Here is a 24,444-nt window from a genome sequence, read left to right as displayed (position 1 = left end):
TCCACACTTTAAATGGTGAAAACAGCCAGACGTGTGTTCATCTCACCATAACTGAGAACTTCGAGAATTTGAAATGGTTAACTGAGCTAGTATCTGATGGTTCTAATAGGCTATTACAAGCAATCATAGACAAACAAGGGAGCACATGTATGTGCATATACTGTAGCAATGTTTTCTTCCATTTAAACGTAAAAAAAACCCAGAAGGTTTTATTATTTTGAATGTTTTGTAGCTAATGTTGTAAAATAAAATAAAATAAAATGAAATTCAATTAAATAAATCCTATACACTTTCCGTGACACTACAGGACTAGTAGTTTAGAGAATGGATTAAACAAAACAAAAAATGAAATGAAATATTTGTATTAAATAAAAATAAAAAAGCTAAATAAAAGCATGTCACAATCTTTCACTACATAAAATGAAACTGAAACGTAATATTAACACCTGTCTTCCATGTATCTCTCTCAGGCTTAGCTGATGTATTTCTGTGTATGATACTGCTATTCCTTTTCCTTTCATTTGCCTGCTCCCAATATTCCTATAATTACAGACCCACATCATAAAAAAGTTTCCTCCTTTGGCCTAAAATAGAGCAACTAGAAATACAGTCATGTCATTCATTGAACACACACATGTTACAAATAGACTTCAATGACAGAGCAGGACTTATGCACAGGTCAGGAGTGGATAGCTACGACACAAGTCAGAACCTTTGACACAAATCCATTCATTCCACATTCTTTACACACCACCATTAACACACACACTCTCTCTCCCTCTGTCATGTGATTGTTCCAAGCCTTGAATGCAACTGTCAATGTGGCATGACATGATGTCACTAATATCCGAAAGTAAATGACGCTTCTCCTCTATAATGGAGTGAATTCTACCACATATCCTTGTGTCATATATTGTCTAATGATCTGATGGTGCTAATGATGGTTTCACTTGATAGCTATAGGTATTTAAACTTGTCATTAGCTATATTTAACAATTAACGTTCCTGGTTTTACAGAATGAACGAATGAGGAAGTTCTTGTTGGAATGTACAATGCCATCACGTGTTAACAACAGTGGATTTGCACTCTTTCCCTGTGTCAGTTGACTTTCCATTGCTTATTATCACAAGATAAATAACCTTTAAGAGCATCATATGATTTTTTTTTCCCTTTTAAATGAAATATCACAAATTTACCACAAGAAATCTCCCTATTCCTCATAATTTCCCCTCTTCCTCTCATTGAAAACACCGTGGATTAGTACATTAACTGATACTAACACATCATCGATTTGAGAATTCACTTTTCAATACTTTTCATTTAGAAGAAACAAAATAAATGACTTAAAATACATATTTTATCTTGATTTTGATCTTCCTTTTCAGTATCAGTCTTTTATAATGTGATGAGAATGTAATTTCCATAGAGAAGCCTGAACCTTTCGTGGGCTTTCCATTTAATTTTCTTTATTGAAAATTGTCTTTATGTTTCACGTAAATAAACTTTCCTGTTTCTTTATGTGTGTAATGATCCATAACATAAGTCTGTTCTATGTACATACATATTCCTGGCTGAGATTACAGATAAAAGTTTTTGGTTTCTAATTTCATAATTACAGACATAAATAAGGATTGATGCTATGTGCTGCTTTTCTTCTTAGGATCTTGACCGCTATCAGCAAGAAAATGTCATTTCTCAGTTCAGCTGAGCTCAGATTCTCATCTCAGCTCTTCTTATTTCATAAAACAAGCAGCAGCAACATCTAGTGGCCAGTGAAAGTAATGACCAAAATGACTGCACGGTTGCCATAGAGACAAGGCACGCAGGCACTTACAACAACATCCCTCTTCTGCAAGTCATAATGCGGTCAGCTGAGGAGAAAACTGTACTTTTATGTGCTTTAGATGATGATGTAGACGGACTTAAGCGTCTTTTGGAAAGTAACAGTGCCACTGATAGTGATAGTAAACAACCGGAGAATATTTTGTGGGAAAAAGATGAGGTGGGACGAAATGCGCTGTTTGCTGCTTGTACGTTAGGACGGAGCGGCATCGTGCGCGAGCTCGTGCAGAACGGCGCTGACGTCAATGAATTCACAGCGCGGGGTAGGCTAATTAGCGAAAGTTTCTTCGTTAAAAAAGTACTTATAGCTTGGCTAATTGAACTACTGCAGTAAAGGTTGTTGTAGATGGGGTTATTTAACATAATAAGATAGGATGGAATTAATCTTATCAATAATAATCTTATGTACCATGCTGAGAGAAAAAATAAATAAAATAAACTAGGCTAGGCTAGGCTACTAAGTTACTGAGCTGATTTAAAATGGTTTCTGAGCCTGGCCAAGCTGTCTAAAGCCCCTTACCTCCTGGGACCCAGGAATAAACTTTTGCCCTCTGTAGTGTTTAATTATATTTTAGTGAATTTCTCTGACAGCATACATGTAACGTTAACGTTAACAGATTTAAAACACCAGGGGCCAGTTGTTAAAAAAGTTTAATCTGGATCAGAATGATCTGGATTTGGAAATCCCATGTTTTGCTATCCAGGATCAGGTAATCCATCTTACTTTTGTGCCATTGTTGTGCCGAATTTCGACTCCCTGCCAAATTATTACCCCCCTCGTTGAAGTCAGTACCTGATTGCCTAATCCTAACCCCTCCCCTAATCCTAGCCCCTCCCCCACAACTAATCCTAAACCTACCAACAGGGGGTAGTAATTTGGCGGGGGTCAGAATTTGGCACAACACCTGTTTTTCAAAGCAAAATTGATGGATCACCCTGATATACACTTTTTTATACCAAATCTGGATTACTAGTGCTGTGATCTATGGAGCCCCTAGGGACATGGTGATGGGGGTTGGGGTATCAATGCTTTTGCGTTCTCTTAGAAAAGTTCAGCATAGCATTCTCCCGATAAACTTTGTGTTCGCTCGCAAATAACTTTTGACTGGTGGTTCATCTCTTATGATCTTGCCAAAGTTGTTTACAAACAGTGATACATAAAAACACTTTAAATTAAATATATATTTTTTTGTTTGATACTTACAGCTGTTTGGGGATTATTTTATGGCGCCAAAATCTCTTTTTTACTTTACTGCATTGGCTACCGAAAGGCTTATTAATAGGAAGCCTAATGTCTACTTCTAATTTATTACTTTAACAGTTAAACTAATCAAGAGTATTTGAACAATTTTAAAGTTTTATTAAATTTTTGTTCCTGAATTCCACCCTTCTGCTGGGATCAGTATAATCCTGATTTTTTGGATCAAATGTATCCCAGTCTTATTAAAAAGTTTTGAACAACACAAACGCATTCGATCCAGATCAAAACCAAGATTGGATTTTGTGATCTAATCTGATTTCAGAATCCTTTTTTTCTTTTCTTTTGAACAACCCATTTTCAAGATTTGACCCAATCCGATAGCCGAAGTCCGATCATATTACTTTTGAACAACTGGCCCCAGGATCTAAAGCATGTGTATCAGGTATTTTGGGAGACACTAGTGAATAGGGAAAGAAATTCAATATTGCTATGAAATATTATATATTATTATGAAAATTATTACATTTCTTTTTTCATTACATGTTGGCCCAAGAATACATTAATATGCATATTAGATAGTGTCATACATCATATTGAATGGGACTGGCCATTTATGGCCATTGTACCCACATATTGCATAAAGTAAAATGATATATCAATTCATTCTGTTATATCTTCCATAACATAGTTGAGAATCAAAGAAAAATTGATTGGTGAATTAAAAAGTCATGTTGTCCATTGCAGAGGACATATAAAATATATTTTTACAAAAATGTTTTCCCCCATTTGTTTCATATGCTCTAAATGTAATGGCATGAAAACAATACTAATTATTATTATTATTATTATTACACGTCTGGCGCAGTAAAAAGTCACGCCTGATCCTCTTCCTCTCACTTCTGTCAATAGTGGAAAGAGGATCAGGCGTGACTTTTTACTGCGCCAGTCGAAGTACTTCCAAAAGTGCTATTACGCCATACATTATAGTTATCCTTTTTAACCCGCTTAGAAAAGCGCCACGTTTTATTTTGTGTCACCATACTTGGTCGTATAACTACTCGTGTAACTGTTTTTAAATAGGGAAAACGTTGATGTGTTTGGTCACTTCTAAATTCATTGCTGCTAGATACCATTGAATATACTGGGGTAAGCTAAGTGCTTTCAAAGTGCACGCACTGAGATGAGAGAGGTATGTATCAACTCGTCTTAGAGAAGGGAATAACATAGTTTAATATGAAAAAACGGTAGAGTATCCCTTTAAGAACTGTTTACTGAAGTTCATTTGGGAACCCAACATGGTTCTTCTATAGCATTGCCATGGAAATTCACTTTTGGAACCTTTATTTTTTAGACTGTTTAAATTGTTGCACTGAAGAACAATTTGTCAAGAAATAATCAATGTGGTTCACTGTAGGCTACTCACCATTGCATTGTTCTGCCATGTGGGGTCACCTGGACACTTTGAAAACTCTGGTTGAGCTCAACGCTGATTTTCAAGCTACCAATTTCCGCGAAGAGAAGGCTGTTGATGTGGCCCGACGTTATGACAAACTGGACTGCGCAGAGTATCTGGCATGGGCTGGTGAGAAAGTGAAATATTTCAGCACTTAAAATCTGGTTGTGATTAATACTGAGGATTTTTTTTTCTCCTAACAGAGGCCAAACAAAGTTTGCAAGCATTAATACAAGAAGTCAGAGACATTATCGCTGATCAAGAGAAAATTCAAGGAAAGCTCAGTAAGGAGGACAAGGTAATTCATAATTCATTATATACATAGTGAAATAGTTTCAGGTTGTCTAACACTGGGTTTGCTGAACCCAAAAAGTACACATTGTCTAATCACTGTTTGTGTGTTGCTATAGAACATGTGTATAAACATCTGTTCGTCAAAATCAAACTGGATACACAACACCCAAAATGCAACAATTCAAGACTTTATTGAACAGGAGAAGCACCTCAAAGACATACTGGCACCTATTCTGCTCAAGCTTAACACACAATGTGAGTATGTGCTATATCTGATTTATATGATTTGCATATAAGCTAACAACTTGCTATTATACTTCATTTCTATATCAAACAGTGCATAATTAATTTGCACTTTTTCATTGAACCCAGTACATTTCTGCCAAATATGTTTTTCTTTTAGATATTCTTGTCTTTTACTCTTTATTCCCTAAATTAAGTTTTTGTGTCTTATTTGTTCACAGCTGAAGCCACAACGAAGACAAGAAAGCAGTAGAACTACATTGCACAGGGGCATTAATATTATGTAGTTTAATGACAATAAATATTTTAATAAAACAGTCGGTTGCATTTACTCAATGCATGTTCTGCATTTAGTCTTTACAAAGATAATAATTAAACCCTTAGATGAAAATTGTGTGATTCCTTACAGATCATTGCAACACATTGTAAAATTAAAAATAAAATTGATAATTTACATTTAATTGTTGATTTAAATGTTTAATTTAGAACATGCATTGTACTTTTTCTAAATGAACAATAGAGGGAGACAAAGGCCGCATTTCAAGTTCCGCTAAATCATCTCTTAAATATCTCCAATATTGAATATTACATATATTTTTCAATCTGGGTTATGGCTGCAAAATATGTCCTTCAAGAACTAAATACAAAGCCTATTAACAATGTCAAAACAAAAGAAAAACGTTTTGTGACATTTTTTGCACGAGATTAACCAGCAGATGTCTCAGACTCGATAATCAGTCCACATCTGTCTTACAATGTCGATCGATGCCGTCAAAGTCTCAATTCGTCCTCTTTCACGTTCAACAAATACATTATGTATTTCTGAACTTGATGTGTAAAAAACGTCTACAATATACAAGTAGTAAAAGCCTGACTGAAGCGGTTTAAAACAGTATTTGTATTGATCGATACTCTCGGTCATCCTCTAGTTTCCCCTGAATCCCAGCGCACAGGCTGGCAATGGCATGTGATTGAGGTGGAAAAGCGGTCTGGATTTTGAAGTGTGAAAAGGGCTGTCTGTCCTCCTCGCCACAGGACAGGGAGGAAGGGAGGGAGTCCCAAACAACGAGTCACACTTTAAGTGGACGGCAGAACAATAAACAGATACTTGCTGTTATTTTGATGATCTTTGCCGCAAGGACAATGCAGTAAACTCCTGCCGTCGATCCAGGAAAACCGTCGCCTGGATTCATTCAATTATTACGGCTGTTTCCACGACCTGACTCATGGACACATGCCAGCAACAGCAGTTCTTCCCAATATAACGTTAAGAGCTGCTGCTTGTTTCTGTTTGAACTTTTGCCTGCTGCTTCGGGTTAAGAAAACGTTGCACTTTCGTAAGTTGTTGGCTTTGATAAGTTTTAAAATACACTATCAAAGCTTTATTTTATTAGTATTTCCTTGTTTTATTGTATTTTGTTGCCGACAACGTAGGTACAGTGTAATGTAAACACAGATTCGAGTCTCGCGTGCATAATATATATTCTGACTTGGGGAAATCATGGGAAAATCCAAACGTTTAGTTTGAACATTGTCATACTGCTGTCGCTAGTTTATTGTGGGTTAATTTAAACAATTTTTAACCTGTATGGTTTTAAGCTCAGTGATTCTAAACCAACACAAACGAACAGAAAACATTGTGACTGAGGTTCTCCAGCCACGCGCGTGGAAATCCACCGGACTGGAGTCTTTACCTGGACGTTACCGTGAACTGGTGTATCGAGCATGGAGACGGATTCAGTAACCGTTGGCGACGTGGACTCCGTTCAGGGAGGCATGATTTCTTTGGACCCAGTGGTCGACGGGATTTTGATGGACTCGTTTTGCCAGCAGCAGGGATGGGTGCGGGTGTACGGTAAGTGATATTCAGTGGCCGCGCTGTCTTAAGTCTCTAGATCTGTTCACCTTAACACCTCGGTGATATGAATCACAATTTAAAGATAACTGAACTTAAATAGTATACATTAAGTAACTGAACGATTTGCAGTTTCATTTTCGATCACTCTTTAGAAGGGAATTCAGTCTTATGTTTAGCGAAGCATTGTCAGACAGCAGGACTGTTTATGGCAAGCCGTCTGACATTTAGCCTATTCCGAGTTTGTGGACATTCATCTAACGGGCACAGGCCACTGACTTGGTGTCCAAATCCCTTTTTTTAAAAATTGTCTTTACCTGCAGTACAGAGTCTTTCAACAGTTACACACCCAATAAAGATCGTAATCGCTGACAAACAATAGTAAATATAGTTTTGTTTGTGAATTATTGGTAAATATCCACTTTTATTCAATTAGTCACTGGCACTAATAATTATATAACGCTACTAGTATTTATTCTTTTGCTACTAGTCAGTCTCAATACTGACAAGTAGCTGCTTCAAGACCAATAGCATTTTTTGCCATTTAATTATACTTTAATATGAATTCCAATTGTTGCTGGTTCCCTATTCATGAACATCCCCCCCATCCCATTAATTTTTTTGTAGCATATCTTTTAGCTTGGTAACAATTGGAATACATCCTAGTTAGAAATGAAGGCTGTAAAAGCAGACTGAGTTTACCTGTTCTGCTTGATGACGTAGGCTAGTCCCATTTATCCAATCATTAGCAACCACCTTTTTCAGTAACAGCTTAAAAAATCCTGAGTGGGGTAATACTGATGTATTTTATGTCGTAGAGTAAAACGTGAAAGTGTCTTGAGCTTGTGTTCACCACAGACCTTATTTCAGCCATTTAACCAAAATCCCATTTAAAAAAAACAACAAAAAACATTGACTTCGGGACGATGGAACCGGAAGTGCTAAAATGCTAACTCGTTTCCGAATTTTAGCCTACAGTGATGTCATACCTGCACCACTGTATAACATTAAAATAGATAGCCTACTGGTTAGTGGTATGGAATAAATATTAAAATGGCATGCCATAGTAGCACAGCTCTAATAGAAACATTTATTTTCTTTCCTGTTTGTGACTTATTCTAGACACTTGAAAAGATTCATTCTAGGTTAGGTCATATGTGCTAATACATTATATAGTGTGCCTGATCTAGTGCACTTTTGCTGTTACTGCTTTTAATGTGATTTTATGGCATGATATATGATATGATGGATTCAAATCTGTGTATATTATGATTTGTGGTAAAGGGAAGGGCTGTGGAGAAAATCCTGGTTATACATAGGCTAACTGGTTTGAATGTTGATCTTGTTGTGAATGTTTATGTCTCATAGCTGTAATAGGAGATAGGGTGCAAATAGGATTCATCGCATTGTTGACAAACATTAAAATGTGTTCTTGTTATAGTTTCAGGTGGAGTTTTAATGAGGGGTTGTTCAAATGGACCATTTTATACTGATTTACAAAACTGAATAATATTAATTAAGCCATGGTTACTGATTGTGTTGCCAGAACAGCGTTGTTAAATAAAGCTTCTTTAAGGCTGTTTAGACCCTATAGACATGTTGCCAGGGGCTGTTGTCATGGCAGCCTGTTGTCTTCTTATTTAAGGATGTAAGTCGAAACCAGGCACTTCACATGAAAGACAGGACATCCAGTTCTGTCCATCTACTGCCACTGATTACATTTTCCATTAATTCTGAGCTGAACCAACTAGTTCTAAAAATTATAAATCAACCAACAAATTAAAGGTTAAGTACTCCTACAGATAAAAAGTGTCAATTTACTCTCACCCACGTTATTAATTCCAAATCCTTATGATTATCTTTCTACTGTGGAGCACATCGAGAAAAAATAGAGGCATTTTACCAGTGTTTTCCCCACATGCAATTATAATGAGCTTCAAAAAAGGACAAAAAGTGGCATAAATGTATCATATAATTGGTACATGACTTATGCACTACATTCCACATTTTCTATCTAGCATAGCTCTCTTTGACATGTTCATAAGTAGCGATTCCCAATTTGATCAAGAATCATTATTTTGAGACAAGTCTTTTGTATGAAATGGTGATCCAGTGGATTCAGTGAAGTGTTGTTGTAATGTGTTAAGAATTCTGACATTTTCTCCAGTCATGTGCTGTCCAACACCATATGACATCATTTTTGTCTTTAACTCACTAAAGTCCCACTGGTGTAAGTGCAAATTCACAGTGAGACAGAAATGAGTCATTACAGAGTCAGAGAGCAGTCAGACCTCTTCCCCCCTCTCACATTAAAGCTGGCCTAAGCAGGGATGTCATATCATTCATAATTAAATGACCACGGCAGCTACATGCTCATCATGTTCAACATCACTTTCTCAGATAGAGTGGAAGTGTATCGTGGTTTTAAAATAATCAGCGGAGCAGGGGCTTTCGTTTTTGTTATTCCTGGGAAGTATTTTTCTCTGTTTATAGCTGTATGTTTTATGTCTGGGGAAACTAATAACATAACTGTTCTGTTATAGTTCATGTTCCTCCCACAGTCTTACTTAAGGGCCCATTGTGTCTTATGTAAATGGTGTTTGTGTGCTTTAATTGGGGGTTTGTATGTCATTAGGCAGTCTATTCGGGAATCGGGACCCTTTTTAGGTTTGTTGCTGCCTAGAGTTATGCAAGTAAAAATGTTGAAATGTATAAATGTACTTCCTCTATTCGTTTACACAAAGCTCGGGGTTGGCGGGTGTGTAGGTTGTCCTGTCAGATTTGGCATCTGTTTGGGCCTGCAGGTTCAAAAAGTTCGCCTACACCTAGTCAGCTTCTTACGTCATGTCCCTCATACTAAAATGAAAAGGTACGGGACGGTTCTGCCATGGTGGATGAAAGTGAATGCTGATGAATGTTTGTGAAGTTGCTGCTTAGATGTGTTTAATCTTGTAGAGGAAGCCGCGAGAGGGTGGGGAGGGGCTGGAGTGAATAGTGGGATTGTGTTAGCGGCGGGCGGCTCAGGATGTGCGCCCTGCTGCACCAGCTCCCCTCTACCCGCCGTGAGCCGCTCGTTCGTTCATTGTAGCTGTCAGCAGACAGGGCTGGGACTATGATGTAAGCAGACCGTTCCGAGAATGACCTCAGTGGACTGGATTCCAAAATTCCAGAGCAACCGGCACCAGTGCGTTCATCACAGCATTCCAGAGCTGAAATAGCTCAATAAGGATGCTGTTCGGCTTCTCTCCCACTCACTTCCCTTATGTATCTGTTAAGAATAATGTTTTCCATGCCAACTTGCCTATTCATGGACTTGTTTTGACCATAGCCATTCTTTTCAGTGATGACTACAAAACATTTCCGTGTGGACTTTCAGTCAGAAGGCAGAGCTGCCATCACGGTTTCCAGTACTTCTGACCTGCATGTTCAAGTTAGGAATTTTTTTTTGTCAATATTTTTTGGCAATTATATATATAGTTGCTTAACTGATTAATGTACTACAATATGAAAAATGGATATTCATTTTGAGATTTGCTAAAAAAAAATTTTTAACAGTGTATAAAAATAATAGGCTAGTGTTTTTTTAAGATTACATAAGCGTTAGATTATGGCAAAAGTATTTTAAAAGTAAAAAGAGAGGAAATGAGCATGTACAATTAAATATCCATTATTACCCAATGTTCAGATTTACTTTTACGGCAAGTCTTTTATGCTTGACGTGTGCATTTATTTGATCAAAACGTACAGGAAAAACAGCAATATTGTGAAATATTATTACTATTTAAAATAAATGTTTTCTGATTTCAAATATTTTAAAACATAATTTATTCCTGTGATGGAAAGCTTAATTTTCAGCATCATTACTCCAGCCTTTGTCACATGATCCGTCAGAAATCATTCTTATATGCCGATTTAGTGTCCATTTCTTATTATTATCAATGTTGAAAACACTTGTGCTGCTTCATATTTTTTTGTGGAACATTTTGTAACATTATAAGTGTCTTTACTCTCATTTTGATAAATTTGGCATTACATTTAAAAAATATTTTTACCAACCTCAAACTTTTAACAAAAGTACATATATACAATTTTGATGGTGATAAAAAAAAAATAATAATAATCTCTTATTGACCTATAACTGATATGATTCCATTAATATGCTGTGCATCCATGGGTCAGTAGAGCAGCATGTGTCCAGTTTTTTTGTTTGCATTTCTGCATCCAAAGTTCTGTCTAAAATTCACTCACAAAGTCAGATTTAATTGCTTTTCAGCGACTTAATGTGTCCTTGACTTGCCTCTCTATTAATCCCTGATTTTCAGTCTATTAAGCACCTTATAGATAGGGATTAGCCCCCATTTAATGTGGATTGTGGATGCTCACTTCATGCCATTTACTTGGAGAAAGACCCTTGTGTCTAAGCTTATTAAAGTTTAGCTGGAAACAGGAAAATGTGGAGCATATCTTTTTAGCATGAACTCCTAAGGAACCAACTGGGACAGACAGTTTTTCAGTGATTTGTGTCAAAGAGTGATGAGTAGTGAAGAACACATGCTGCCTAGTCAAGATCCTCATCAAGTTTGACGCAGTGCCAGGTACTCCACACCAACATGTTAGTGAGTTGCCTGCGGTGCTGAATGTTCAGTTTGAAAAGCCCCTTAATTAGAGAGTCCGCTGAATTGAGTTCACTGTAGTCACAAGAGTTTCACATGCTCAACTCCGATGTACCAGGCCTCCTGCTTTGCTTCCTCTCACAAGGCTGGTTCAAAGGTGCCTTTGTCTCTGTAGATCTTTCAAAAGAGCATGCTGATACTTCTGGGCAAGTCATCTGTGTAGAAAAAACAAAACATTTTACACAATTTTTGAATATTTTGAGTCAGTAGAGTGTGGCGCACTGGTGTTTCCCAGGAGACGAAGGCAGGTATCTGTCAGTTCTCCACCCTTTCCTTTCACTTCCAGTGGCTGAGTGGCTGGAAGACAATGTCCTGGGATTCCAGGCGTTACCTGAAAACACAGGAAGCCCCCTTTCCTGTTTTCAGGCCCATTCCTGATCATTCTTGGATAAATATTTTGCTCCTCGTCTTGCGACAGAACATGGTGATGAAGAACATTCTAATGCCCTATTTTTTGTATTATTACATGACTTTCTGTAATACTTGATACTTATCTGTCAGTCACATACTTATCACGCCAGTTTCCTGCTTAGCTGTGCTAGTTTCATATCTCTATTACTCTGTGGTCTCTTCTCACAAAATAATGTGATTTCAGATCAATATTTCATGCTCATTTTTTATTTATTTGGCAAGTAATCATGCAATAAGCAGGGTAATGTACGTAAGGTGGTCATTATCACAAAATAAACCCCTTTAGAATGATACAAGAACCCTCTGTTTCACTGTGAAGCCCTAATCGCTCTGTTTGGGCTTTTTTAATGAACCTGACTGTACATATTTTTTTTTACATATTGATGCACTAATATATATTACTCAGATTGAAATGCTTATATTAAACTATCCTTTATTTGAAGTAACTATATAAACTATATATATTTTTAACATTTGAAATGCTATATCCGACATGCCGTTAAAAGCCAATATATAAAGTTACGAACAATATTATTTTATATTAAATGAAAATATTTTTGTCTTTATAATATTTATAATGTTTTAACTATGACTTTTGGCTTGTAGTTTTCAGCATAAAATGTTCAGTGGCAAATAACTGTGCATTGCTACTTCTTTATATTATTGCTATACTGTACAGTTAGCTTTGTTTTGCTTCCTGAATTTAGTGTGAAGTTTGGCTTCTTTTCTAGTGATCAATGATTTTGTCACTTTATTAGCACACAAATTAACTTTGCTATACCTTTTTTCCTTTATAAATGACTTGGGAATGTCTGTTTGAACACTCTTGCAGCTTTGCAGCTTGTGTTCTCCCATCTGAATATTAATTCTATGTGGAAGAGATCCTACGAAAGAATTCCTGCCACTCTGGGCTATCGATTCGAGCGTACCAGCAGACTGGTGGCATGTGCTTCCTTCCTGCTCTTTTAAAGACTGATACTGGAGTGTTACTTACCCCCAGTGGACCCGCATGGATTGTCAGGATTGATTGGCTTAATTGGTTTGATTGTGATAACACCCTTAAGGTTGAACAACATCCTCTTGTTAACCAGCTCATGTCTCCGCATTAGAAAGGCACTGAGGATTTGGTGCCTTTGAATTTCTGTGGTTGGAGTAAGACTCATCTGTGCCCGTAAGTAGGCCTATCCAATTATAATGTTCCTCAATTTGTATTTATCCAGTGTAGCTGTGCATTCAGAGATAATTCATTAGAAGTTACTCAAGGTCGGGCTGTATCCTCCAAGCAGCGTATTCTTTTAATTAAATGCTCTCTTGCCCTGGCTTAATGTAACTCATGTGTTTTATCACAGCCCCTTGATAAATGTGATTCATTACGGGTGAGCAGGTCGAATGCAAAAATGCATCAATAAAGCTTCCGCTCATCTGGGATCATCTAAGCCAAGCTGTCAGAAGGGAAGTATATCTCCTCTGGCCTGTATGGCACCTGCTGTAGATAAAGATACACATGGTCTGCAGATACAAGGAAGAAAATGAGCGAGATTTCCAAAGGGAAAGATGAGGTATGAAAGAACATGAGAAAGACGAGGCTGTCTGATTAAAGATAAACCTTCAGGTTCTTTTGTTTAACATTCAGCACTGCTATAATTTATGACAGCTCATATTTGGTAGGCACTTCCTCATCGTAAAAATCTAGATGGTAATTTTCCACCTGTCTGCTCTGATTCACCATGACCAGTCTGAGGAAAAAATGCCTGAATAAAATGGAGAATAAAAGCCACGCTGCACTCGGACTTCCACAATCTCGTATTACTGGCAGAGACTCATGTGACGCCAAGCCGAAGGTTATTTGATATGCTCCCTTAGTGTTTCGTTTTTGCCATCAGCAGCACCTTCACAACAGTCTGTTCTGAAGCTTTTAATGTTTGCCTTTGTAGGTGCACTCAAGGCAACCACATTTATTTAGGAAGGCTTGGCATATGTAAACACAGAGCCAGAAGGGATTTCGACATCTTGCGATGCAAAAAATTTGAAGCATGTATTGTAGAGCTTCGGTCTACCCAGAGTTCAGCAAATGGTTTGCTCACTCCACTAAGCACATATAACGTAATGTCTGTCATACACAATGCTTCACTTCAGATGGCTTGTTTGAGGAAAGCGCAAGGGACTGAATGACATCACGATGCGTAACAAGACTCCTCCCATTAGAAGAGCTAGCATTTGATTGTGTGACACCAGCTGTGTCTATCCATGTGTGTGTGCATGTCTTTCTCTTGAAGATGGACGGTTGGTAGGTATAGCTGCTGTTTTGTAGAGGGCTTGATGACAGTGGTTGCATCAAACCAAGCAGTTCTTGGTTGAAATTTTATAGTAATAATGATTTTTTTTTTATAAGGATATAAAATGATATCCTTAAACATAGGCTTCATTTTCTGCATTTCATATAGCCTACTACCATTCAGTTGTTTGGGTTGGTAAGATTTTTTATTCTCACCAAGGCTACATTTAATCAAACATTCATAGAAAGTGATTTGAAATGTAATTTTTTCAACATTCTAAAAGTGTTTATTGTCACGTTTGGTTAATTTAAGACATCTTTGCTGAATTAAAGTGTCAGGCTAATTTCTTTGGATTTTTTTTATTTATTTATTTTTATTATTTTCACATTTACATTTTATTTTATTTTTTCATTCATGAGATTGACATTTTTGCTGGACATATTTATAATTGCGTTTTTTGCTACTGTAAAATGATATGACTGGCAGAGGCTTTCCATGCACAGCATGCAGATCCGAATAATCTTTTAATGAAAATCATTGATTTTCATTAGCTGTTGCAACACTGCAAATCATTCCAAAAAAAAAAGAACTTCTTGTTATTCTTGGTGTACTTATTGTTGTTGTATATTTGTAAAATGATCAGTTTTTTTGTATTCAACCTTTCTTATGTTCATTTTGTGTATTTTTGGGCCTTTCGGTTCATAGTAATATTATGATGTTTGATGTTTTTTTTTTTTTTGTTCAGGGGGGGTTGTACAATTTTGGTTCTTTGTTTGGGTCGCCAAATGATTATACAATCAAGCAAATATATAGCCTAGATAGAAGCAAAACCAGTTGAGAACCACAAACCGATGTTCCTTCATTTTAATAGTGTTCCATCTATGAAATGATGGTCTGTTCTCTCTCTCTGTATCAAAATGACGTGTTTCAGCCTGATGGTCATTATGGTGTGTCTTGTTGATGTAGAGCTTCTGTGCTTTTTGCCCTCTAAATGACTGATACCAGTCACAGATCACACTTCATTGCTTAGCAATGCTGTGCAAACTGCCAAAAGAGAGTAGATCACAAATGAAAGGCTGAAGAAAATCAGACTTCCCTTAGTGTGTTTCGTGCACTTTGCAGCATTCCAGACCCTAAGGATATTAGGCAACTTTGAAAGCCTCATTTGATTTGTTGATCGAGGACGGCTAAATGGGGTCAGCCACTGTGGGCTCCTCAGAGTCTGACTGACCGAAGTCAACTGTGGGAAGCAATACGAGTTTTACCATGCTAATGCACAGCTACAGTACCACAACTGAAAAAGCTCTACGGTTACTGCATAAAAGATTTTAGATGCCTATCACTTAGTCTGAGATAAGACCTATTGATGTGGCGCCTTTGCATACATAGACGTCTGCAATCTCTGCATCCTTAAGATGTTAAAGGTGTATAGGGCGAGCATATTTGTTGTTCAGTTTGCTTTCAACGTTAGATATCTATTTGTGTTCATATTTTAAATGCATTGTGAGTCTTGTTTTGTGTATGTGCATCTCCGTGAAATGTCTTTCCAGGATGAGCTATCTCATCTATTTTGCACAAGACCTTTAGTCTGGTGTTTCCACTCAGTCTGTTACTATCTTATCAGGGCTCTGCAGCAAACGGCTTTTGAAAACCGCTCAGCTGGACTGGACATGTACAGTGAGGCAGGTGAATCTGAGCTCTTGACATCATTTTCCCATGCCACCCTAAAGAGCCCACCAGAGACGAGCCACAAACAATAGGTCATCAGTTCTACTCCAAGAGTCCTCATTTGTCCTCTTAGTTTTCAATTGTAAAGTACAATCTGCACAAATGCCGAAATAAAAATGTTTAAGGGATAGTTTACCCAGAAATTAAAATTCTGTCATCATAGATTGCTGCAATGATGACGTATTTTTGTTGGGCAACCCAGAAGTTTGCATCACTCTGGTTCCCTCGACAAAAACTTTTCTAGAGATGGCCAGTACCGATCCCATTTGCAATCATTCAAGCTTTATGAATTTGATATGTAAGCTCTCTGTTGACTGTCACTGTTAACCCCTATACTCTGAATGCATTTTTAATGATTTCATGTTACAAGTTGTTAAAAAAAACAAAAAGGTATCAAGTACATGGTCTCATTTGTTAGAAAACCTTTGATCACTTTGATTTTTATCATGTTTGGAGGTTCTTATCTTACAACACTGCTGAAAAAAACCCTTGACAAAGTGCTGCAATTTATTTATTTTTGTTATTATTCATGATTGACATGATATTAGAAAGTATACATGACATGATCATAAAATCTAGTTTGGGCTTGTTCACAAACATGTCAACTGCATCTGGGCTAAATTTTGTGCTGATATCTCAAAGCAATCAAAAGTAATGGTCCTGGTTGATGATCTTCCAGTGCTGTTTCAGCTGTGCACTCCTAATGGTGTACGGTAAATCAAGACCTTTCAATCGAAGCGATCAAACCAATCCAATCCGCACTCCAGCTGTAAAACAGTGTTCTATTGGTCTCTACACATCATCTATACCCACCATACCAGAGATCCAGTTTCCATTGGTTGAACTTTCAAATGACGTTGGAAAACACAGTGTCATGATCGCGACCTGGAGTCAGACGATAATACCCATATCAAGAGAATATATGCTGTATGGAGATAGAACATGTATAGTTTAGTTCAGTTACGGTTATAACTTATTTTTCATCTTGCTTTTATCCACTATTAGTACAAGCCTGTTGTAGCGGATCGTGTCCGAATGATGGCCAAAAATGTACTGATAAGTTTTATGAAGTTTATTGTACTTCACACAAAAGATGAAGCATTAGTTTTACTCCAGAAAATCACCATAAGAGCTGAATAAACACAGTATAAGAAGTGCACATTAAAGTCTTATCCATAACTCTCTCTCTCCCTTTCATTATCATCAACATACACAGCGAATTAAACAGAAACACTCGCTATAACTAACAGTAAACAAATCTACAGTATACACAGCTTTTCAGGGCGTGCTTAATAAACTGGTAAACTTCATATCCGTAAAACGACTCAGATGAACTGTAATAAAATGCGTGCTCTCCCTTCCATTTCTGCCTTGATCAGTGACATTAAGCCTATCGCTGAGGAGACTGTAAGCTGGATCACGAACAGTTGGAACCGATCCGTCCTCGAGTAACAACGAGAGTAAATGAAGATAGCTATGTTCATTCTTACATCCAACAACAACACACCTCAATCGCTTGGGAGACATTCTTGTCTACAGCTGCTCCGGCATTGAAACAATGGCGGACTGTGTTTAGCTCACTCAGGGCGGGTCTACGCTAAAACTGCAGTGTCCATCAACAGTCGTGGGTGGGGCTTGTGTAAATCTACGTCACATTGCCCCGAATCTGAGAACGGCTTGTTCTGAGACAGTGCTTATGATTTATGAGGATTTAAAAAAAAAATACTGGGTGGATTTTTATCATTATAGGGTGGTTGTGTACACACACTCCCAACACACATTTATGTTCAAACACCATGTAAAATTGAATTTTGCATAATAGGTGCCCTTTAAAATGCTTTGGCCTGCATAAATATCATCCCTGCTGCACGGTATTTACTAACTCTCATATTGTTCCAAGCCTTCATGAAAAACCAAAAAAAGAGATAATTTGAAGAATATTGGGGTCCAAACAACATTGGAGCCCATTTACTTTCATTGTATGGACAAAAACACTATAGCCTGGGACACACCAAGCCGGCGTCAAAGAACTAGCGGTGACGAAAGCTGACAGTCTTGTCGCCTCTCGTTGGCTGCGTCTCGGCCATAAAGCTGGTCTTGAACACACCAAAAGGACTTAAGGTGACTCTCAACTAGCATGTGTGTTCTGTGCCTGCATGCAAGTAAATATATTGTCTATATCAGCAGGTTTCAGTAGTCATGATTTTTGGACTGCAGATATACAAGGCAGCGCTTGCTTACCATTTTGAATATCAATCGCGCTGATCACTTTCTTTATTCCAGTCGGCTCATGTTATCATGAAAAATATTCATGCATTCGCTTTCATCACTTTCGCTATTATTCTCATGCATAGACTCTATAGACTCTATCGCCAAGCTGAACAACTAATCAGAGTTCTCTCTCACTGATGCCCCGATGGCGATTCTGTATGCTGAATTGGCCCAAAAAAAAAAACAACGCCGTCCGACTAGAGCCACTGGTGTGGAACACACCAGAAAAACTATGCCAACCGACGCTCAAAAACTGCCCGAAATTGTCCAAAGGCCAATCGTCGGCTTGGTGTGTCCCAGCCTTAAGACTTGGTTTAAAATATCTAAATTTTGTTCCATAGAAGAAAGAAAGTAATACGATATGAAGAAAGAAAGTTTGAACGATATGAAGGTGAGGAAATTATGACAGAAGTTTCATTGTTCATGTCCTCTCCTCTGTAATCAGATGATGTTCACTTTTAATGATCTTCTCCATGTGTTTTGGTTTCAGAGTCTGAGCAGCTATCTCTTAGATTTCCCACTTTTTTTCCAAAAGTAACGTTGCACACAGGCTGTTGTTGATGCAAAACCCTTTGTGGGCCTGCTGTACTGAGGACGAGATGGAAAGGTTTTTTTTTTTTTCAGCCTCTGAGCGGGGGTGATGTCTGGAGGTGTGCAGGATTTCCCCTCCTTAAGAGCCAAAGCAAGAGCGCTAACCTATGTGTGGGTTAAAAATACACACTCCTCTGTTTCTGGGGGGTCTGTTCTTGCTGAGTGAAAAATAAAAGCATGTAAGAATTCGTCCATGTCTGTGTGTTTACTGTACTAATGGGATATTGCTAGCAAAAACTGCTGGGCTTTACATCAAATATTCTTAATAGATTTACTGCAGTGTTTTGATGCTAATAACACTTAGCAACATCATGAATATCATGAACCTTTTATTAAAATACATGTTGTAACATGTAACAATTATTAAATATCATTCTTCATTGTCCTAATTTAGTGGAAATCATGTCTTGATTATTTGGAACTAGGTTTTTACCGTTTAACTTCTTGTTAATTTTGAATCGTTTTTTTATTTTTTTATTATATAAATGTATAGATTAATAATAATATTAATATTGGCTACATCCCTTAGATCATGTCTTTATTCTCCTAAATTCAGGGCAGTGTTATTTTAGTTATTATATTTTTATAAATATTTTGAGTTGGCTTTTATTTGTAGCCTATATTTTTAGTTTTCCTTTTTTGTTACATTTTTAGCCATTTCATTTTGTCCTTTTTGTCTTTTTTTTTTATTTGAAATGTATTTGTATTTTGGTTTTAATTTTAGTTAGTTTTAGTTTTTATTTATTTCCAATTAATAATTTTATTGCTTCAATTTAAACTTATTTCAGTTTATTGCCAAGGTAACATTTCTAATTTTCATTTATTATTTTTCCAGCTTCATTCCAATTAACAGAAATGTTTTAATAGTTTTAGTTGATGATAATAACCCTGCTTCAGGCCTTCATGATATGATTCATGATCTTTGCGTTATCTTTATCATCAGTGACCTTCAAAGGTTACAGTGCATTCTAACCGCTGATATAACTTTCATGTTGTGTAACTTGTGGGTGTGTGTGTCATTTTTGATTTGGTCTTGTGTCCCCCCTGCCCCCCTCCATGATACTTTTTTGACAGATTTGTAGGGCCTAATTCTTGAGAGGTGCTATTTTTAGTATGGGGTGTGCGTGCATGCCCTGTCCCTTCTGGTTTCCTCCTGCACTAAATAGTATAGAGCTAAAAAAAAAAATCACTGACAAAGTGGCGCTAGGTGTAGCTGGAGGCCTTGTGTCATTACTTCCTGTGGTCAGATGTAGACAATGTGTACTTTGCTGTAAAGGTTGGTGTGTTTTTTTTAGGTGATGCCAGGGTGAGTGGAGATTTGAGAGAGGGAGGAAGGGACGACAAGCTTTGAGCAATGTCAAACCAACAAATGTTATCAGTCCTGCATTAGCACTTCTTTTAAGCAGTCGTAATGGCCTACATATATTTGCTTTGTGGAATAACTACTGAAACATGGAAAGGAAATGTGACCTTTGCACTTTTTCAGATCAGATTGTGAAGTAAGATAATGGCGTTTTTCTGAATCTCACGCTCGCAGTGGTGGAGAGGGATACTGGTGTTTAATGATTGCTTTCATGCGCTGCCTCCAGGCACTGAGCTTGTTTGATGGCTGTAACAGGGTGCTAATTGCTACTGTCCAGACTGGACTATCACATGGAGTCTGAATTCTAATCCAGGCTGGAATTGGCTTCACCATCTTTTTTTACCATCATAAATAGTATAACAATAGAAGTTCATGGATGTTGCTATTTCGCTCACCTGCGTTAAATGCTCTGCCTGCTAGACAAAAAAGACGTTTATGGATAACCTGCATCACCCAGATAAATAATGTGAAGTTCCAGAGCACAAATGCTGTGAAGCACATCTGACATCATTTATTGGATCTTCGTTTATATCATGTTTGAATTCTTGCACTGAGCACCAAAGAGACCACACTTTCTTTAATGTGAGTTTCTTTTATGAGTGGTAGCCTACAGATTAGAGTAGATGTAGGTTGACCAATGTATTTTTTTTAATGGCTGATACTGATATTAGAGGGGAGAGTGGCCAGTAAAATCCGTATAATAGATAATAATATGTACAACCAGTCAAATTTAAAAAACTTTATTTAACCTAATTTGGTTTGTTTGAATGAGTAGGTATCCAAACTTTTTTGACTGTATACGTCATATAATGTCAACCATGTAAACACAATTTTTGCTAGAATTCACTTATAAATATTTTAAAACAGAAAATGCTCATCCATGTTAAAGGCAGTTAATGGTATATTTTGAACCCGATGCACTTCTCTTAATTGGCCATGCTGGCACAATTATCCACTGGTTCCTGATTTCATAGATCTGTACGCCTAAATCTCAAAGTAAAATTGTAGGTTTTTAATCGTCATAATCTACAGAAGTGTCAGTAATCCACGTGGGTTAATCTCAGCAGAGATTGTGGACTTTAATATTCACAGCTTTGACCTTTTGTACTAAATCCATTGCTCTGGAAATGGACTGCCCAATCCCAAAATCTGGCATATGACAGATTCCCGCTGACAAACTGTATGTTTCTTCTTAATGTCACACAAGGACATATCTACATCATAAGATAGTTTTTCCAGTGGCTTGGTTATTTAAAAGTATAAGAATTAAAAACCTGTTTGTAATGTTCCTGATTATATAATATTGAAATATACTGACAACCGTATTTAGATGTTCTTTGTTCTTCAGAACACTAAAGTTGATATTTTGAAGAATGTTGGCAACTAAACAGTTTTGATTACCATTGACTTCGTAAAAACCTTGTCGCATTGAAAACCCTAGTTATCAGCATTGAAAGGATCAGACTTGGAAGGAATTTTTTCTTTAAATGTCTCATTGGTTCATTGGTCGCTCTTGAGTTCATTGGGCTCTTGTTCAGACGTGGGTGTGCTGATGTTGCGCCGACATGCTGTTGACCGCCAGTATGTTACAAAAAAGATTGGTTTTCAACCTCTTCATGTAATCAAGATCAAAATGACATTCATTGTATTCATGTCTCCTTTTGTACAAATACCTTAATTTCTCTTATTCAGTGACAACATTTCTGTTCTTTGCCAGTTTCACTTTGCTATTATTTTTAAAACAGATATTTTCATCGCTTCCTTGAATGTATTCTTGTTGCTTTACTAACTTGACACTGACGAACCAGATTCTCTGAAGTCAGGGTATTTTTTTGTTGTTCTTCTTCTTCTAATTTTACTTTCATGAAACAGTTGGTGTTCAGGCCAACCACAGATTGGGGCCCTTGGATGGGCAGCACATGCGCTGATTGGATAGTGAGGCAAAGTGTTTCTACGCACACATATATCTGACATCTATTTCCTCCCAGAAACCCTAGCAGCAAGCCAGAATCCAGGAAGTGGTGGCTCACCAGTGAACGTCATGCTGCTCGCTGAGAAAGACGAGAGACATTTGCTCAGCATGTTTCTTCAAGGCGATCTCAGGGACATTGTTATTCGCTATGTCAGGCATCAAATTTAGAGTATTATGTTCGGATAACTTGGTTAGATCCAGCCTAGCTCATCGAGATGAGACTATGATGTAATAGGGAGTGTTTGAAACTGACTGAAATTGATTTTGGCTACCTGCTTCGTGATATTGTTAAGCTTTTTTAGCTTTTCTCTCCTCATTTACCATGAGTTTATCACGGAATGCCACACCGGAGGAACAAACCGGGTCAAACAGGAACCCATCACGCTGTTCGTCTGGCAGGGAGAGTGCTCGTCGTTGGCGTCTCCTCAGCAGGCCTTGGCTAAAGCATCGTTCAAATTCAGCCCCCGAGGAGCCCTTGGACATGCACAACAGAAGGATCCTGGCTGGATGGGACATGCGCACGCAGAGCTTGACATGGTCCAGAAGCAGCAGCAGTATGGCTCCGTCCAATCCCCCCATCTCCAGGGTCCACAGTCTCCCGGACCCTCAGAGGGTCACCAGCCGCGGTGTCCTCCTGGAGCATGCTAATCTTCAGAAGGACTGGTTATCTCGCAGCTCAGCCCCTTATTTAAGATCTACATCTGAACCGGGGAATGAAATTCGTACTGAGACTCCACCGCTCAGACGGGTGCCAAGCTCTCATGCGTTTTCAGGGATTCTGCTGTCCATGTCAAGACGAATTGGCCGAATTTTAAATACCTCTCCTGAGCCGGCTGTCGGTCAACTTTCAGATGACGGTAGGAAGTTTGATTAATGTTTGATTAATGTTTGAAGGCACATCAGGGAGGCAACCACTCTACCATTTACACTAGTTTATGTTTGAAAACTGGAGTATTTCTTTTTACCTAGTAGTTTTGATATTATACGCCATATAAATGTTCTCACTTGATGGTTTAACTGAAGTACTACTGTCTTAAAGGGATAGTTTAACAAAATATTTCAATTCTGTCATCGTTTATTCACCCTCATGTCTTTCCAAACTGTATGACATTCTTTGTTCTGCAGAACTCAAAATATCCTATTCTGAAGAATTTTGGCAACCAAACAGTTTTGGTTACCATTGACTTTTATTTTATGAACAATAAAAACACTTCTCATTTTCAAAAATAATGAAGAAATTCCACAGAAGAAAGTAAGTCATGCAGGTTTGGAACGACTTGAGTGTGAGGAAATGATGACAGAAATGTAGTTTTTAAGTGAACTGTCCCTTTTAAGTGCAGCCTCCACGTTGATTTTTAAAAAAGAAATTTGGTTTAGTCATTAGACTTGTTGAGCACTGATTTGTTTCAGATATGTGGCAAGTACTGTAAGTGATAGTTTGACTAACTTCAGAATGATAAAGCCCAATGAGACGTTCAGGGGTTTAAGCCAGTCATATTGAGTCCCATACATCAGTGAAGGTGAAATTATACACTTTTTGAGTAACATGATGTTTCATTTTTAAATGGAGAGATGTAAGCTATTGAGCTTTCTTGTATTTTCCCAGTGTAGATGTTACTTGTTTCTAAGCATGTGGTGCTTGAGTCTAATCTCATTGTGTACCAGAAAACATACAAAAATGGAAGCTCAAGCTGTAAATATGGTGGCAATAGCTTTAGACCTTTAGAAACATCTTTAAGATTTCCATATCATCCTTTCTTTAGTTCTTTAAAGACATACTCGTTTGTTTTGTTTTTGACCATATAAGAAAGGACCATAATATATCAAACCCACAGATCTGAATACTCATGCATTCAGTTTAAGATTTAAAGGGATAGTTCTCCCAAAAATGAAAATTTTGTCATTTACATACTCATACTATTCCAAACCTACAAGACTTGTTCACATTTGAAATACAAATTAATATAAACCTGATAAATTGTTATCCCTCCACCAAAGCTTTGATGGTTCAAAAGGTTCTTCAGAATTTCGTAAAATATAAGAATGCAGCGATTTAATCCAAGTATTTGGAAGAAACATAGTCGCTTTGTATGAAATCACTCAGGTTTCATTTAAAATATCTTTATTTGTATTTTGAAGATTAACAAAATGGGTTTGGAATGACATAATGATGAATAAATGATGACAACATTTTCATTTTTGGGGGAGCTAACCCTTTAATGTTGCTTGATACCAAGATTATGGCTTTGATGGTCAACAATGATGGCCCC

General features: G+C 37.4%; 2 protein-coding genes across 6 annotated transcripts in view; both read left to right on the top strand.

Annotated features, from left to right (window-relative positions):
- Positions 1-1,857: 1,857 nt before the first annotated feature.
- Positions 1,858-5,415, top strand: ankrd45 (ankyrin repeat domain 45). Its single transcript, XM_084120105.1, has 5 exons — positions 1,858-2,106; positions 4,459-4,626; positions 4,701-4,795; positions 4,908-5,046; positions 5,256-5,415. The coding sequence occupies exons 1-5, from the start codon at positions 1,863-1,865 to the stop codon at positions 5,285-5,287; spliced, it is 678 nt and encodes a 225-aa protein (XP_083976231.1). The 5' UTR covers positions 1,858-1,862; the 3' UTR covers positions 5,288-5,415.
- A 600-nt stretch (positions 5,416-6,015) lies between these two features.
- Positions 6,016-24,444, top strand: part of rasal2 (RAS protein activator like 2) — a 77,729-nt gene continuing 59,300 nt past the window's right edge. For 2 of the 5 annotated variants that reach the window (XM_084120101.1, XM_084120099.1), the window contains exon 1: positions 6,016-6,889. In XM_084120101.1, the coding sequence (XP_083976227.1) occupies positions 6,760-6,889 (130 nt within the window). In that variant the 5' untranslated portion in view covers positions 6,016-6,759. Of the gene's footprint in view, positions 6,890-22,208; positions 23,032-24,444 lie in introns of those variants that run through there. The other 3 variants (XM_084120098.1, XM_084120097.1, XM_084120100.1) reach the window with 2 other exon arrangements.

Source organism: Abramis brama (assembly GCF_963993115.1).
Source record: "Abramis brama genome assembly, chromosome: 7".
Taxonomy (NCBI): domain Eukaryota; kingdom Metazoa; phylum Chordata; class Actinopteri; order Cypriniformes; family Leuciscidae; genus Abramis; species Abramis brama.
The sequence above is the reverse complement of the archived record's forward strand: the minus strand, read 5'-3'. Positions and strand labels throughout refer to the sequence as shown.